The sequence below is a fragment of the Polyodon spathula genome, chromosome 6, assembly GCF_017654505.1.
Source record: "Polyodon spathula isolate WHYD16114869_AA chromosome 6, ASM1765450v1, whole genome shotgun sequence".
Taxonomy (NCBI): domain Eukaryota; kingdom Metazoa; phylum Chordata; class Actinopteri; order Acipenseriformes; family Polyodontidae; genus Polyodon; species Polyodon spathula.
Genome location: NC_054539.1, coordinates 43,511,900 through 43,527,942, shown reverse-complemented (window position 1 = coordinate 43,527,942; position 16,043 = coordinate 43,511,900). Strand labels below are relative to the sequence as shown.

At 36.9% G+C, this 16,043-nt stretch overlaps 1 protein-coding gene across 2 annotated transcripts in view; it reads right to left on the bottom strand.

The window, feature by feature from the left end:
- The window catches only part of LOC121317214 (striatin-like), a 111,908-nt gene that overhangs the window by 40,778 nt on the left and 55,087 nt on the right, over nt 1-16,043 (bottom strand). For both annotated transcript variants that reach the window (XM_041252898.1, XM_041252897.1), the window contains exon 2: nt 8,124-8,227. In XM_041252898.1, coding sequence (XP_041108832.1) covers nt 8,124-8,227 — 104 coding nt within the window. The remainder of the gene's footprint in view (nt 1-8,123; nt 8,228-16,043) is intronic.

Below are 16,043 nucleotides of genomic sequence, written 5' to 3'. Positions count from 1 at the left end.
AGAAGAATCTGGTGTGGCGCTGAGGAGAAACAGGCCCATCCAATTTTGCCTCCCTAACAGCGCCAGAGACAGGGCAACACTCCCTGTAGAACCTCCAGCAGAGATCGGCAACTTGGCAAAGCCAGGATGCTAACCTGCTCTCCCTGACTGTCTGTAGGACTGCATGCCTTAACCTGGTGAGTCAATGCAGTGTAATATGTAAACTATTTACTAACTAAAAATGAAGGAATAGATGCTTCTCATGGATTTTGACAGATAATTGTATACAGTGACAACTGGCAACTATAATACAATATTTTCAAAGTATAACACAGGACACAGTTCAAAGATGTTGTTCCACCCCCACCACTCCCTTGTCAGTCCAACACAGGTAAGTGCATTCAAAGGGTTAATTTCCTGCACTACCAATATAAGCAGATTCAAAGCAATTTGCAAACCCCACACCAAAGATTGCTTTCTGTGTCTAATGATCACATGCATTCATATTACAGGCATGATCCCCCTCATCCTGCTTTCTGCCAAAATACCTGCTGGCAGAAGGAGTGAAGCACTTGAATGGTATTTAGGAATAGCAGCACTACAATAATTCAATTCACCAGCCAGCTTTGAATGCTAATGCCCATTAAGCCCCATTTTCTCTTTTTCCCTGAGAATGATGATTTTAACAACTGTATTGCTGGCCAACTAGGAAATCATTTTAGGAAGGAGGAAGAAACATATTCAGGCCCCTTTAGTACAAAAAAAATCTTAAGTAAAATTCAACCTGGCACAATTATAAACAATTTAGACAAACACTTCTCATAGCCTTATTGTATTTTAGATGTCATTATACAAGACATGAACAATGTGTGTAGTTTTACACAATCTATTTTTTATGAACTGCTGTTTCAATCTTGCTACTTCCGCACGCCTGTTGCTATGGTTAAGGTTTGTGTGAAGATGGCAACGGTTGCATAAGTCACACATGACTCACTACAAAAGGCTGATTCATAGAAAACCTAATCTTTGAATTAGCCTAGCAAGGTCTTTGTTTTCACTGAGAGGATAACACATTCACACAGGAGAAAGTTCAGTGTCAGTTACTACCGATATCGTTTTATCCAGGTAGATTTTGTAAATATATATATATATATATATATATATATATATATATATATATATATATATATATACATACACACACACACACACACACACACACACACACACACACACACACTGTGCCTATAGAAAGTCTACATCCCCTTGAACTTAATCACATTTTGTTGTGTCAGTGTCTCAGATTTTTTTCCACTTATCTACACACCATACTCTACACTGTTAAGGGGAAAAAAGTTGGATGGGATAAGTCTCCACCCCCTGGGTTAATACTTGGTGGAAGCCCCTTTGGTAGCAATTAAAGCAGTGAGTCTGTTGGGATAGGCCTCCACCAACTTTGCACACCTAGATTTGGCAATATACCCCTGGCCCTTGTTTCTTTTTTCAGGTCAAAAAAAGTCCCTTGGGTTGACATTGTCAATACCTTTTAGAATTTTGAATGCCTGAATTAGGTCGCCGCGTAGTCTTCTTTGTTCAAGACTTTTAACATTACTTCCCTTGATTTAAATTCAACACTTTTCACAATGTATCCGAGCATCTTGTTAGCCTTTTTTATAGCTTCCCCACATTGTCTAGATGAAGACATTTCTGAGTCAACAAAAACTCCTAGGTCTTTTTCATAGATTCCTTCTCCAATTTCAGTATCTCCCATATGATATTTATAATGTACATTTTTATTTCCTGCATGCAGTACCTTACACTTTTCTCTATTAAATGTCATTTGCCATGTGTCTGCCCAGTTCTGAATCTTGTCTAGATCATTTTGAATGACCTTTGCTGCTGCAACAGTGTTTGCCACTCCTCCTACTTTTGTGTCGTCTGCAAATTTAACAAGTTTGCTTACTATACCAGAATCTAAATCATTAATGTAGATTAGGAATAGCAGAGGACCTAATACTGATCCCTGTGGTACACCACTGGTTACCACACTCCATTCTGAGGTTTTTCCTCTAATCAGTACTTTCTGTTTTCTACATGTTAACCACTCCATAATCCATGTACATGTGTTTCCTTGAATCCCAACTGCATTCAGATTGAGAATTAATCTTTTGTGCAGGACTTTGTCAAAAGCTTTCTGGAAATCTAAATAAACCATGTCATATGCTTTGCAATTATCCATTATCGATGTTACATCCTCAAAAAAATCAAGCAAGTTAGTTAGACATGATCTCCCTTTCCTAAAACCATGTTGACTGTCTCCCAGGACCCTGTTACCATATAGGTACTTTTCCATTTTGGATCTTATTATAGTTTCCATAAGTTTGCATATAATAGAAGTCAGGCTTACTGGTCTGTAGTTACCTGGTTCAGTTTTGTTTCCCTTTTTGTGGCTCGGTATTACGTTTGCAATTTTCCAGTCTTCAAGTCATGCCACAAATTTTCGATTGGATTTGGTCAGGGCTCTGACTGGGGTACTCAAGGACATTTACCTTTTTGTTCCTTAGCCACTCCAGTGTAGCTTTGGCTGTGTGCTTTGGGTCGTTGTCATGCTGAAAGGTGAACTTCCGTCCCAGATTCAGCTTTCGTGCAGAGGGCAGCAGGTTTTCCTTAAGGACTTCTCTGTACTTTGCTTCATTCATTTTCCCTTCTATCCTGACAAGTGCCCCAGTCCCTGCCAATTAGAAACATCCCTATAACATAATGCTGCCACCTTTGGGTGATGCGCTGTGTTGGGTTTGCGCCAAACATAACGCTTTGCATTTAGGCCAAAAAGTTCTAATTTAGTTTCGTCAGACCACAAAAATTTTTGCCTAAAGAATCTCCTGAGTGTTTTTTTGCATTACTTCAAAAGGGATTCAAGGTGGGTTTTCTTGAGTAATGGCTTCCTTCTTGCCACCCTACCATACAGGCCAGATTTGTGGAGTGCTTGGGATACTGTTGTCACAGGCACACTTTGACCAGACTTGGCCATAAAAGCCTGTAGCTCTTGCAAAGTTGCCATTGCCCTCTTGGGAGCCTCTCTGATCAGTCTCCTTCTTCCTCGATCATCCAGTTTGGAGGGAAGGCCTGATCTAGGCAGGGTCTTGGTGGTGCCATACATCTAACACTTCTCAATAATCGTCTTGACTGTGCTCCAAGGGATATTCAAGGCCTTTGATATTTTTTTTATACCCATCCTCCGATCTGTGCCTTGAATTTTCAGTTGGAAGTTGTAGGGTAGGATGTGTAGATAAATGAAAATAAATAAATAAATAAATAAATAAATAATATATATATATATATATATATATATATATATATATATATATATATATATATATATATATATATAAATATCATATTTTAATTCCAGGCTATAAGGCAACAAAATGTGAACATTTTGAAAGGGGATGTAGACTTTCTATAGGCACTGTGTGTGTGTGTGAGTGTGTGTGTGTGTGTGTGTGTGTGTAATCCATCCACCTGACAGGTGTGGCATATCAAGAAGCTGATTAAACAACATGATCATTACACAGGTGCACCTTGTGCTGTGGACAATAAAAGGCCACTCTAAAATGTGGAGTTGTGTCACACAACACAGATGTCTCAAGTTCTGTGGGAGCGTGCAATTGGCATGCTGACTGCAGGAATGTCCACCAGAGCTGTTGCCAGAGAATTGAATGTTCATTTCTCTACCATAAGCTGCCTCTAATGTCGTTTTAGAGAATTTGGCAGTATGTCCAACTGGCCTCACAACCGCAGACCACGTGTAACCACGCCAGCCCAGGACCTCCACATCCGGCTTCTTCACCTGCGGGATCGTCTGAGACCAGCTACTTGGACAGCTGATGAAACTGTGGGTTTGCACAACCGAAGAATTTCTGCACAAACTGTCAGAAACCGTCTCAGGGAAGCTCATCTGCGTGCTCGTCGTCCTCACCAGGGTCTTGACCTGACTGCAGTTCAGCGTCATAACCGACTTCAATGGGCAAATGCTCACATTCGATGGCCACTGGCACGCTGGAGAAGTGTGCTCTTCATGGGTGAATCCTGGTTTCAACTGTACCGGGCAGATGGCAGACAGCGTGTATGGCGTCATGTGGGCGTGCGGTTTGCTGATGTCAACATTGTGAACAGAGTGCCCCATGGTGGTGGTGGGGTTATGGTATGGGCAGGCATAAGCTACGGACAACGAACACAATTGCATTTTATCGATGGCAATTTGAATGCACAGAGATACCGTGACGAGATCCTGAGGCCCATTGTCGTGCCATTCATCAGCAGTCATCACCTCATGTTTCAGCATGATAATGCACGGCCCCATGTCGCAAGAATCTGTACACAATTCCTGGAAGCTGAAAATGTCCCAGTTCTTCCATGGTCTGCATACTCACCAGACATGTCACTCATTGAGCATGTTTGGGATGCTCTGGATCAACATGTACAACAGTGTGTTCCAGTTCCCACCAATATCCAGCAACTTCGCACAGCCATTGAAGAGGAGTGGGACAACATTCCACAGGCCACAATCAACAGCCTGATCAACTCTATGTGAAGGAGATGTGTGTCGCGCTGCATGAGGCAAATGGTGGTCACACCAGATACTATCCACTCCCCTACCTTTTTTTTTTTTTTAAGGTATCTGTGACAAATAGAGGCATATCTGTATTCCTAGTCATGGAAAATCCATAGATTAGGGCCTAATGAATTTATTTCAATTGACTGATTTCCTTATATGAACTGTAACTCAGTAAAATCTTTGAAATTGTTGCATGTTGCATTTATATTTTTGTTCAGTGTTTCATAACCACCCTTCTAAACCAGATGAGTCATGCATTATTATACTTCATGGGCAAGCTACTGTGATATAAAATATTTTTGTAATCTGATTTCAAGAGAAGAATGAAAAGATGAAGGTTTAAGTTTTACAGAAATTAATTTCCAGAGTGGATTCTGATTTTGCTCATTCTGATTAACCTAATCCCCACCAGGAAAAGCTACAGCTTTTATTATAACACTGGTAAATCAACCACCTATTTGTAGGGGTAATCCTAGAATAACAATCCATGGTGATTCCCCAAGTGCTGTAAATGTCACAGTAAAATCCAGTCAATGGTTATCCCGGCAGGGTAAAGGTTATCAAACAGATCCCTAAAAAGAGGGCTTTGCATAGAAGGACATATGCTGTAAATTGTTCTGCCAGCATGTTTTTGCCTACAGTACAAGGTTTAACAGTAGGTATTAGTGTCCTCTGTGTTGGATGCTCATGAGGTACTTTCCTCAGTCAAAGTGACAGCCCACAGTCCTACGTGACAGCAGTGTTCTGCGACACCTCATTTAGAGAGCCTTGATACGATACCATGCACAGTATTATGATATTCGATACCATCACGATACTTTGGATTGTACGTCCATTGCATGTTAAATGGCTGCCAAATCCTTTTTTTCTTAAGTACAAAGTGCAAAAGTTAATACACAGTTAATAATGCTACAGCATGGTGCTTGGTGTTTAAAATCTCTCTCTCTCTCTCTCTCAAATGACTACTTGTTATTGTTTATATTCAAATCCATGATTTATTCTTACATGATGTAATGGTGTTCTATATATTGTGATATAATGTTTACTTATATCTTTAAATCTATATTAATTCTAATCAACATTAGTTTACAGAAACTTATATTTATATTATCACACAATGCTGGCTATGAGGTCACCATTGATTTGGCCTCCCCAGCTCTTCAGCATGCACAACTTTTGAATTAATTTTGTTTAATTATTTTTAACTTTTATATATTTATTGGAATTAATTAGTTCATTCTTTTCTGTTGAATCCCAGATCCCAATTCTGCATGTATTTTTAAAATTATTTTGATATAATGCCTTTTGTATAGTCTCTCCGCAATTTCCTTAACCACTTTTACCAATTTATTGATCTTACTGCTTTTAACTTGTTCACATGTATTCGTATTCTTTAATTCACATTCTACAGATTTCAAATAGACATCTGTTTCATTATCACTATTCCTGAACCTTTATCTGCTGTGCCGGTCTTATATCATCATCATTTAACAACTCAGTCATAGCTTGTTCTTCAATATTGGTTCAATTAAATTTACATTTTTTCTTCAGTCCTACTATAATTTCTTACTTCAATGTATATATCTAACCACTTGCCCCTTCCATCCGGAGGAGTCCAAGTGCTTGTACTATTAACCTCATAATTACCCTCTGAATCTCAGATACTTTCATTGAAAAAAGTTTATCTTTATCGATGTATTTTTTAGTCGGTATAAACTTAAGTCCTTTACTCAATACTGCTTTCTGGGATGTGGTTAAAGTTTTATTTGATAAATTAAACACTATGTCTTCTGTTTTATCTTTAGTGTATTTGGTACCATTTCCATTTCTGTGTCTCCTATCTTTCTGTTTTTAATTCTCTGTCCTAGTCATGGTTAATTCTCTAATTTACATTTTATTGTTTACTTTAAACTGGTTTATTTTTACTGTTTTAGATGTATTTTGATTGTCTTTCTTAATTATGCCACAGTATTCAGATGTTCTTCCGGTTTTGGTATCTTTAAATACAATAACTGAGAAATGGTTATTGTTGTATAAAAGATTAATTGGATTGTTCTTATTTTAAATAGTTTCTGGTGTGCCTTTGTATTTAAAACAAGCATTATTCTTTAATTCTGTGTATATGTGTATGGGCCTATTTAGGAGATCTACAGCTGCCAGAACTTCTGCCTCTGTAGCCCAAGAATCTATACACCCGTCAAAAATGTCATTTTTTCAATATGGGTCACTGAGTCGATGTACATTTCACATTGTCTTATATTATAACTATTATACTCACATATACAGTATATATTATTACATATACATTAGTATAGATATACACACAGTGCCTATAGAAAGTCTACACCCCTTTTCAAAATTGTCACCTTTTGTTGCTTTGTAGAATTTGTAGAAAATTAATTAAAATTAAACCTGAAATAGCTTGGCTGGATAACATAAATAGAAAAATAGCTAATAAATCCTAAATTAGCTTGGGTGTAACCAATCTCCTTCAAAATCACACACCAAGTTAAGTGGGCTCCACCTGTGTTAAATTGTAGTGATTCACATGATTTCAGGATAAATTCAGCAGTTCCTGTAGGTTCCCTTTGTTGAGTACTGCATTTCAAAGCAAAGACAACCATGAGCACCAAGGCGCTTTCAAAACAACTCCGGACAAAGTTGTTGAAAGGCACAGATCGGAGGATGGGTATAAAAAAATATCAAAGGCCTTAAATATCCTTTGGAGCACGGTCATAACGATTATTAAAAAGTGGAAGGTGTATGGCACCACCAAGACCTTGCCTAGATCAGGCCGTCCCTCCAAACTGGATGACCAAGCAAGAGGGAGACTGATCAAAGAGGCTACCAAAAGGCCAATGGCAACTTTGCAAGAGCTACAGGCTTTTATGGCCAAGACTGGTCAAACTGTGCATGTGACAACAATATCCCAAGCTAAGGAACAAAAAGGTAAATTTCCTTGAGTGGCCCAGTCAGAGTCCCGACCTAAATCCAATGGAAAATTTGTGGCATGACTTGAAGATTGCTGTCCATCAACGCTCCACAAGGAACTTGACAGAGCTTGAACAGTTTTTTAAGGAAGAATGGTCAAATATTGCCAAATCTAGGTGTGCAAAGTTTACAGACCTAACCTAACAGACTCCCAGCTGTAATTGCTGCCAAAGGTGCTTCCACCAAGTATTAAATCATGGGGTTGGCAACTTCTCCAATTATGATCTTTCCCCTTAACAGGGTGGAGTATGGTGTGTAGATAAGTGGAAAAAAATCCTCATTTAAATGATGAAACTTTGAGGCACTGACACAACAAAATGTGAAAAAAGTTCAAGGGGGTGTATATATATATAAAAAAACCTGATGCATTTATGGCACAAAACTTAAGGCTCAAAAGTGGTGGGTGTGTGGTTTGGAGACTATAACAAGAACGAGGGCTTTGAAAAGTGTATCCATCAGTTGGAAATAAATCATTTTACTTTTGACTATGCTAAACAGTTGTGAGGGTCATTTAACTTAAAGAATAGCCACAGACCTCTCCTGTTTTAGGGCGTATTCCAGCATCTTGATCCTCCGCACCAGGTCCTTCTTTAGGTTTTCCTGTCCCTTCCGCTCGCCCTGCAGAAAGGCAATCTGCGCCTGGAGCATAAACACAAGAACACGATCAACCTGTTAGACTCGCTACTAAGAAAACTTGTAACAAAACAAGAGAAACATCCTGCGTGTTTCAACATGGACCAACCACACCATTCTAACATCTCTGGCCTAGACAATTAACACAACATAGATCATGGTCATATACAGATGCTTAGAATGAGCTGGAGCGATTAGTAGCACATGTGTACAGTCTGTTGCTCCCAATACGTTGGGGAAAACAGAAATGTCGCAGAAATTTGTTTTCAAGGCTTGTAAGTACACCCTGACTTTAGTGAAAATTAGGTACTTGGGTGTTTGCCTCAAAAATGCATTGAGCACAACTGGCAACGCACGAGAAAAAAGTTGTTAAAAGTTCTTAACAAATTGATGCAATTGTAAGTGTCGCAGTTATTAGTACATCTCATTATAATATTTGAGAACCGTCATTTCCACCCCCTTTTTGTGAATTTATGCGGGAACGCCCATAATTACATATTTATCTATGGCTGAACTGCAAAGAAAAACTGCTGCTGCAAAACATTTCCTAAAAAGTCGCTAACAGCATTACGCTTGTTTAGTACATTTCACCCAAGACTTCCGACTCGGTTGCGAGTATTGCGACAGGCACAACACTTTAGTACATCTACTCTCAATTTCTTAACTAGACCCTTAATTGAACTGATAATTTGCTTAATTTGATCTTTTTCATTTTTTTTTTTTTTAGCTCTTAAACAATTACAGATTTCAAGTTAGCTATAACTCTTTATGTTACCGGTAGACTAAACTAAAAATAAAGTGCACTAGGCATTCATTTGATTTTACTACTGTACTGTATAGGCCTACTGTACACATTTATACATAATGTAATGTGTAGCCTACCAAAAACACATTAGTGTTATTTCAGTGCAATGATTTACATTTAAAATGCATTGAGCACTATAAATGTACGTGTGTGCAATTTTACTGTATTGTTACACCTCCTTATTTCGGACAAACATGTCGAGGGGCTACTGTATGATTATGAAAAGCTTTTTGGGAGTGAAGCTTGGGGCCCAACTATAGAATCTGATGGTATTAAACTGTCTTTCCTTTTTTTATATATTTTTAACAGTATTAAGTTAGGTAAAATGAAGATTGAACAGAATGTATTGTGCAGATGTACGTTTACATTTAACAAAAACAATGTTATTTATTCTTGCACCCTTGCACATATAGACGTTATCCTTCGGGCACCCTCTGCTGCAGCAAACCACTCAACTCCTGCTATTTATTTGAACAGTGCTGCATGACTCTCGCAATGCTAGCGATATCGCTATGAAGACACAACAAATATTTACATTAGTATATTGCAGCTCTTTTCATTAACATATTTTCTCTTAGTACATAAAACAAAATGCATAGTTTGCGAACTGCCGCAACGAAAATGCAAATTGAGGTATGTTTGTGCTGCGACTGGCCCATCTTAGTACATTTACCCCTCAGTTTCACACTCTCACGTATCTAAAAGAATGCAACAACAGTATTACATTGCTTTTATTTACAGTAGGAGCCTAGTAAAGTTTGACTGCCAGCTCTAGGAAGCATGTATAAAATAATAATTACAAAGCGCTTTAAATTGTTAAATATAACTAAACATGCAGCGTTGTAATTCAATATGTTAATGTAACATCATTCAGCAGATTTCGTTCGACTTTATGAAGCAAATTGTTTTAATGATGCAAAATTTTTGGCCATAGCTGTAGTTGTAAGCTATGTCAGAGTTTTTTCCCCTTCGGATACAAGAAAAAAGGGGAAAAAAAAAAAAAGTCAAGTGAACCTGGTGCCAGTGACAATGCTGCCACTGCCATAGCAGCAGTTAGCTCTCTGCCACATCAAAAACCAAAAGACATGACATTGATAAAAGGAGGAGGGGAGAAGGCAAGTATATTTTTCTATCATTAGCCATTAGACAAGCAGTTTTTTTTCAAAAATTCCACACTCCTTTGGCAAAAAAGCATTTTATAATAGACACTCTGTACTGAGAAAGTGTGACTGGTAGATCATTTTCAATAGTTTCTAAAGCATTCATATTTGATACACCAGTTATTACCTTCTAAATATTTGATAATTAGATAATTGACAATTATGTGCAGCCATTATCTAGCATGTAATGACCGTGGTGGAAGATATTATACTATTAAAAAGCAATCAAATGTTTTTGTGCATAGGGAGGTTGAAATCTATACTACAGTTTAAAAAGAGATGAAATCTACTATGGGGTAATAACTCAGAACCTGATTGGCCGATACGATCCTTGAGGTCACTAGTAATGAGATACACACCGACATTTATATAGAACATCAAGGAACAAAGAAAATATACATGCAGAAAATATACAAATTCAATACATAAACTGCAAAACTCAGACCTACTAGCAAACATGCATATTAATCATGTATTATTAATGAATTACGTACTTAACCAAAAGCAACATTTTACCATCTGTTCCTTGTCATCTGCTGCATAGTATGAGAATCAGTGTAGAGAACAAATGCTTTTTATTTATTTTAAAAGAATCATAATTCCACAAAAGAAAACTTACCAAAGAATGATCACATTACATGTAGCTGGCTTCTTAGGCGACACTGGCAGAAAGTAAACTACACCAGGAGTGTGTTCAATAGGCAAAGCGCCCCAGGGCATTACGTGGCTTTTGATGCGCACGCCGCGAGCGCTTCCTAACAGTCGTGAGTCCAGCTCAGAGCTGCCTCGCTGGAGGTTCAAAATGGCAGACCTGTAAATTGATTTTTTAAAATATGGATTTATATGACCAACACATCTGTGATAAGTAATATTTTTGTTGTCATTTTGGCTTTTTAAAACCGATTATAGTATTTAATTATCTTTTTAAATGGCAATTGTTTTAGAAAAGGAAACATGGACTATTTATAACTTGACAAATATGACACGTGCCTCAAATGCCAAACCAAAAAAAAAATAAAAAATGTGTAAGTAACTTTACATTAGAAAAATACAGTAGTAGTAATTACATTAAACATTTACAAACTGCAAAACTCGCTAAAAGAATGTTTTAATACAGAGATTTCTTGCCTGCTACTGTGAAACTGCTCGTTCCTAACAGACAGTTCAATAACTGCTAACATGTGTTACAGGACATCACGAGAGAGCGCTCTGCTTATTGAACGCACCCCTGAAAGAATCCCTTGTCTCTTGAAATAAATTCAATGGAGCTTTAACATACAATAATCTGGCCATTCCATTTTGTGATGTACAGTTTCCAAATGTTGGCAAGTATGCCAATGCATGCTAGAGACATAAATCAAATTGTTTTAATAATAACACTTTAAAATGACATACCGCTAATTAATATACACTATTTTTTTTGTTATTATGATTTAATGACGGTGGTTTACTTTACCTTACCACCCTATTTATAAAGGATGGTAGTGTAAAGTTATATTTCTGAACACTGGCAACTGTATATTATTTTTTGTACCAAATAAACCAAATGCATTACTTTGTATATGTGACTAATTAAACAAAAAATTAAACAGAAATGTGTATTACCCCTTCTAAATTGAACCCATATTACAGTCAGCACTTGCATATCCAACACTTTTGACTTCAGTGACGGTTAAACGAGTGAGACGCATATCTGATTATTTCACTTTGGCCCATTCCAACCCTTGTCCTTTTTTCAGGGAACACAAAAAAGATATAATGCCAAAAATACAAAGCTGAAAGGACTGTTTTAAAATAAGTAGGCCTCCATTTAGAGTTACTGTAGTTGATTTTGTTGGTACAGTACTATATTTTCAACAGTAGTAGTATTTTAATTCAGAACTACATGATTCTGAAAACATCAGTGTTTATTAAATACAAAAATAAAGAACTATTCCTCTACCAGCAATGGTATCGGGGGGGTACCTGGCGGGTAACTGTGATATACGAATAAGGTAAAAAAATACATACCTTTCTATTTACTACATGCATAAACTGATGTAATCAATTAATTATAATAGTTTTTAAAGCTCCACATGTACTATTACTAGGTTTTTGTTTTTTGTTTTTTTACCATTTCTCAATGTCAATGAATCGATGCTTTGGCTTTTTTGGAGAACGATATATCAATAGTGAAAAATTAGGCATCGTCCCAGCCTTAGATACAGCCATACATACCATACGCATCGATCTCCTGGGGCCGGGTTTTGAAAACTTATAATCTGGACAACAGTGACCTGGATTTTGTAATACTAGACAGATTAATAAATAGATTATTTTTATCTGGATTGTTTTGATCTGGCTTTTCAGCAAATGTCACTGCTGTTTTTTTTAAATAGTAATTTCAAAATAAAGGATTACAAAATCCGGACCACCTGAAGATAAAAAATAAATTATGCATGAATGAACTTTACACCTAGATAGATAAGATGGCAAATGTCACATTTTGAAACAAAAAAAAAACACTGTACCTTTGTTTTTGTATCTGAAGTTCACGCATACGTGATATCTACTTTTTTCACGGTCTACCAATTTCTTGTGACACCAGTGTTATATTTTGTTTTATTATTTTAAGTTTGCATCTGTGCCAAAGCCAAAGGTCACAGAGTTTGAGAGAAAATGAATAGCTTTTTCTGACCTCTTGACTCCATTCTATTTTATCTAACACAAGAAGCAAAAATAGAATTATTCTGCAGCCAGCCTGCCTCTTATCAGGGAATGCAAAGGAACCCAGTAACAATACCCTCATCCTGCATTCATAGTGTCTTCCTTCTTTATTTTGACTGGCAGCAATATGAAAAAACACCTCTCTCAATCTCAGCAGTAATGAACATTGCATTTCCTTTTCTCCATAGAATTTAACTTCAACACTGCAAACAGAAGCCTGCATTTTCAAATAAAAGGCTGTGTACTAGTCTTCAGCACAGCATTGCATTTTAATTCTGGTCTTGCACTTCTTATGGCAGCTTTTAAAAAGTATCAACAAAAACATGTGTAATAAAGATAACAGTTTTTATTTGAAACTAAAAGCATCAATAAGGATCAATAATTATAATGCAAATACTGTATCTTTAAATTTCATTTTGAGATGCTCTTTATATCAGGGCGTCACTATAATAGGGTTTGTCATTGTACTGTATCAGAATACTGACAAAACGGCAAATTTGAATTGATGATCAATATATAGCACTTTTATGAAGATTGCGTCACACTGATCAACATTTACGGTATTGTGACAAGGTACTCGTGTCACATGTGTGGGTAACCGCATTGCAAGACAGAGAGACCTGGAGTGGAAAGACCGGCACAGGACGCGCAGGATTTACTAAACACAAAACAGAAAGTAAACAAACCGGTCATGTGATGCTACGAAGATGGAAACACACAGAGGACACATACAGACAGAAGACTGTACAAAATAAAACACAGTACAAAAACTACATATAAAAGGTGAGATACAGGGCGAGCGCTAGCCTTACCGAATGAGGCACTGCAGTTATTTTCGCTGAAACAGACAGCACTCTGAGATCCGTTATCTTTAGTTAAATTGTATTACCATTTATGTTGTACGCAGTTGTGTGCATGGGTAGCATTTTTATTTCATTTTGCAGTTTGAAAGACGTATTTCAGGATGTTTCTGACAAAAGCCCTTCAGTTGTGTAGAAAGGTGTGTATGTATGTACAAAATGTACATTTCATTTGTAATACCGTTCACAGTAAACCACCGCAATGAATAAAATGAATAGTTTAAGTAATCATACGGACAAAATTGAACGAAAAAGACGCATGCTCATATCTCGCATATTTCAAAAGTAGTTCAAAATTCAGCAGGAGGCATAATTTGTTAGGACCTTTAAAGAAAACATATGGGGTTCTAGGCAGTGTTTTGTTTTTTTTTTGCTTTGTTTTTGTTTTTTTCTCTCTCCAATTTTCATATTGTTAGTTTAAATTTAGAAGTTTTACAGGAGTAAAAATTATGGGTCGTCTTTATTTTTTTTTGAATGCTAGAATTTGCACACTGTGCGCCAGTATAGTATCTTTCCTTTCCCACACAGTGACAACTGCTGACCTACCCAGGTGTTCTTGTAATGCTGTTGGTTGAAAGAATAGTGAAAAAACAAGTTGTCGTGTTTACCAGCATGTAGGACACCGGGGTTGGATCATCCACATCCAATGTACAAAAAGCAGCCAGCAACTTGGGTTTATAAATAACTCGGCCGCTGTCCCAATAAATTAAAAAAAAAAAAAAAAAAAAAACTGCAATGGAAAAATAACTCACTAAAAACAGTTGGATTTTTTTTTATTATTTGAGTGAGTTTTCTATTTTCTGTATAGACTTTAATATTCACAAAGCTTTGTAAATACTGTAGGACACATTATCATAAAAAGGGGATATCCATACTGGCTGCAGAAAATGTAAATTTGCATTCAGAGTTTGACATCATAAGTACATGTGTATTAACTTTAAAAACCTTAAAAGCGCAGACTATGATTAATAGCCACTCTCAGAAAAATGTGGAGCTCAATGAGTGTATTGCTATTTTAACCTAGTTATGCACAGCCAAATTAGATACAGTGGATGTTCTGTTAGTTGCAAGCCTGCTGCAGGGTACCCCTCATGCTGCCGGCATCCTCCAGTAACCACGATCTCTGAATGAAGAGTCCGAAAATACAACCATGACAAGTGGATTGACTCTGTGTTACAAGTCCACACTGTCTGGTTTGCAAAGCCCCGGCAAAAAAAAAAAAACTCACATGGGAGACAGAAAGATGCTGGAGCTTTGGATTTTCACTGCCTGTCCCTGCTGTGCAATTACTGTACCAATACAATCGGCCTTATGTTGCATACTATAGTTAGGTACTTAATACGAATACAGGGGGGAGTGGTGCGAGTGCTTGTAACACAAATCAGAGCATAGGACAGCGCAAAAGAACTCCCTGGAACATTTTAATGGCATTTCTTAAAATAAAATATCTACAAAATGTCATCTACCAAAAACGTAGTAAAGCTGAGGCAAATATTGTTTTGAAGTTCAATCATATATTTTGGGCCACAGTTGGTTAAACAAATGCTACCTTTGGTGTAGGCTGGGCAAGGTAAGATGACTGTTGAAACAAATCTGGTAGCCCCAAGCATAATGGAGGTCTAAGAACACACTCTCAGGTCCTTAGTCAAAACACTTTGTTACAGACGCACCTACAGTCCCAAAACCTACAGTCAGCGCTCTGTGTGCTACAAATAACTTGTGTTTCTATTTTCTTGTCAAAACACTATCAAAGAGTGTTGTCCTTGAAGAAAGTTAAAACCTACGTATCATCTCTTTATAGTCACACCTTATCTGACTGCTAATAAATTAGCCAATGATCAGTTCCGAAAAATGCTGGTAGGAACACATCTTGTTATGGGTGCAACTTCTTGAATCAAAAACAGCCCACAGAAAAGCAAAATATAACACACAATATACTTTTTATATTATTTTTATATGAAAAATAATTTAATATTATATATATATATATATATATATATATATATATATATATATATATATATATATATATATATATATATATATGCAATATAGAAACCTGTTGGAAAATGCTTCTGTCATGAGTTATCAGTGTCCTTTAATTGAATGTTTTGAATAACACAAGCTCAATAATTTGCATAATTAGTTTGAAACAGGCTCACCACCCACCCCTATACTTATGAGTCCTACACTCATCAGTGAGGGTCCGTGATTGCCAAGCTTAATAGTGATTACAACCATCACCCCTGAAGAATGACAAGAAGTGCATTTGATAAAAAATACTAATGAAA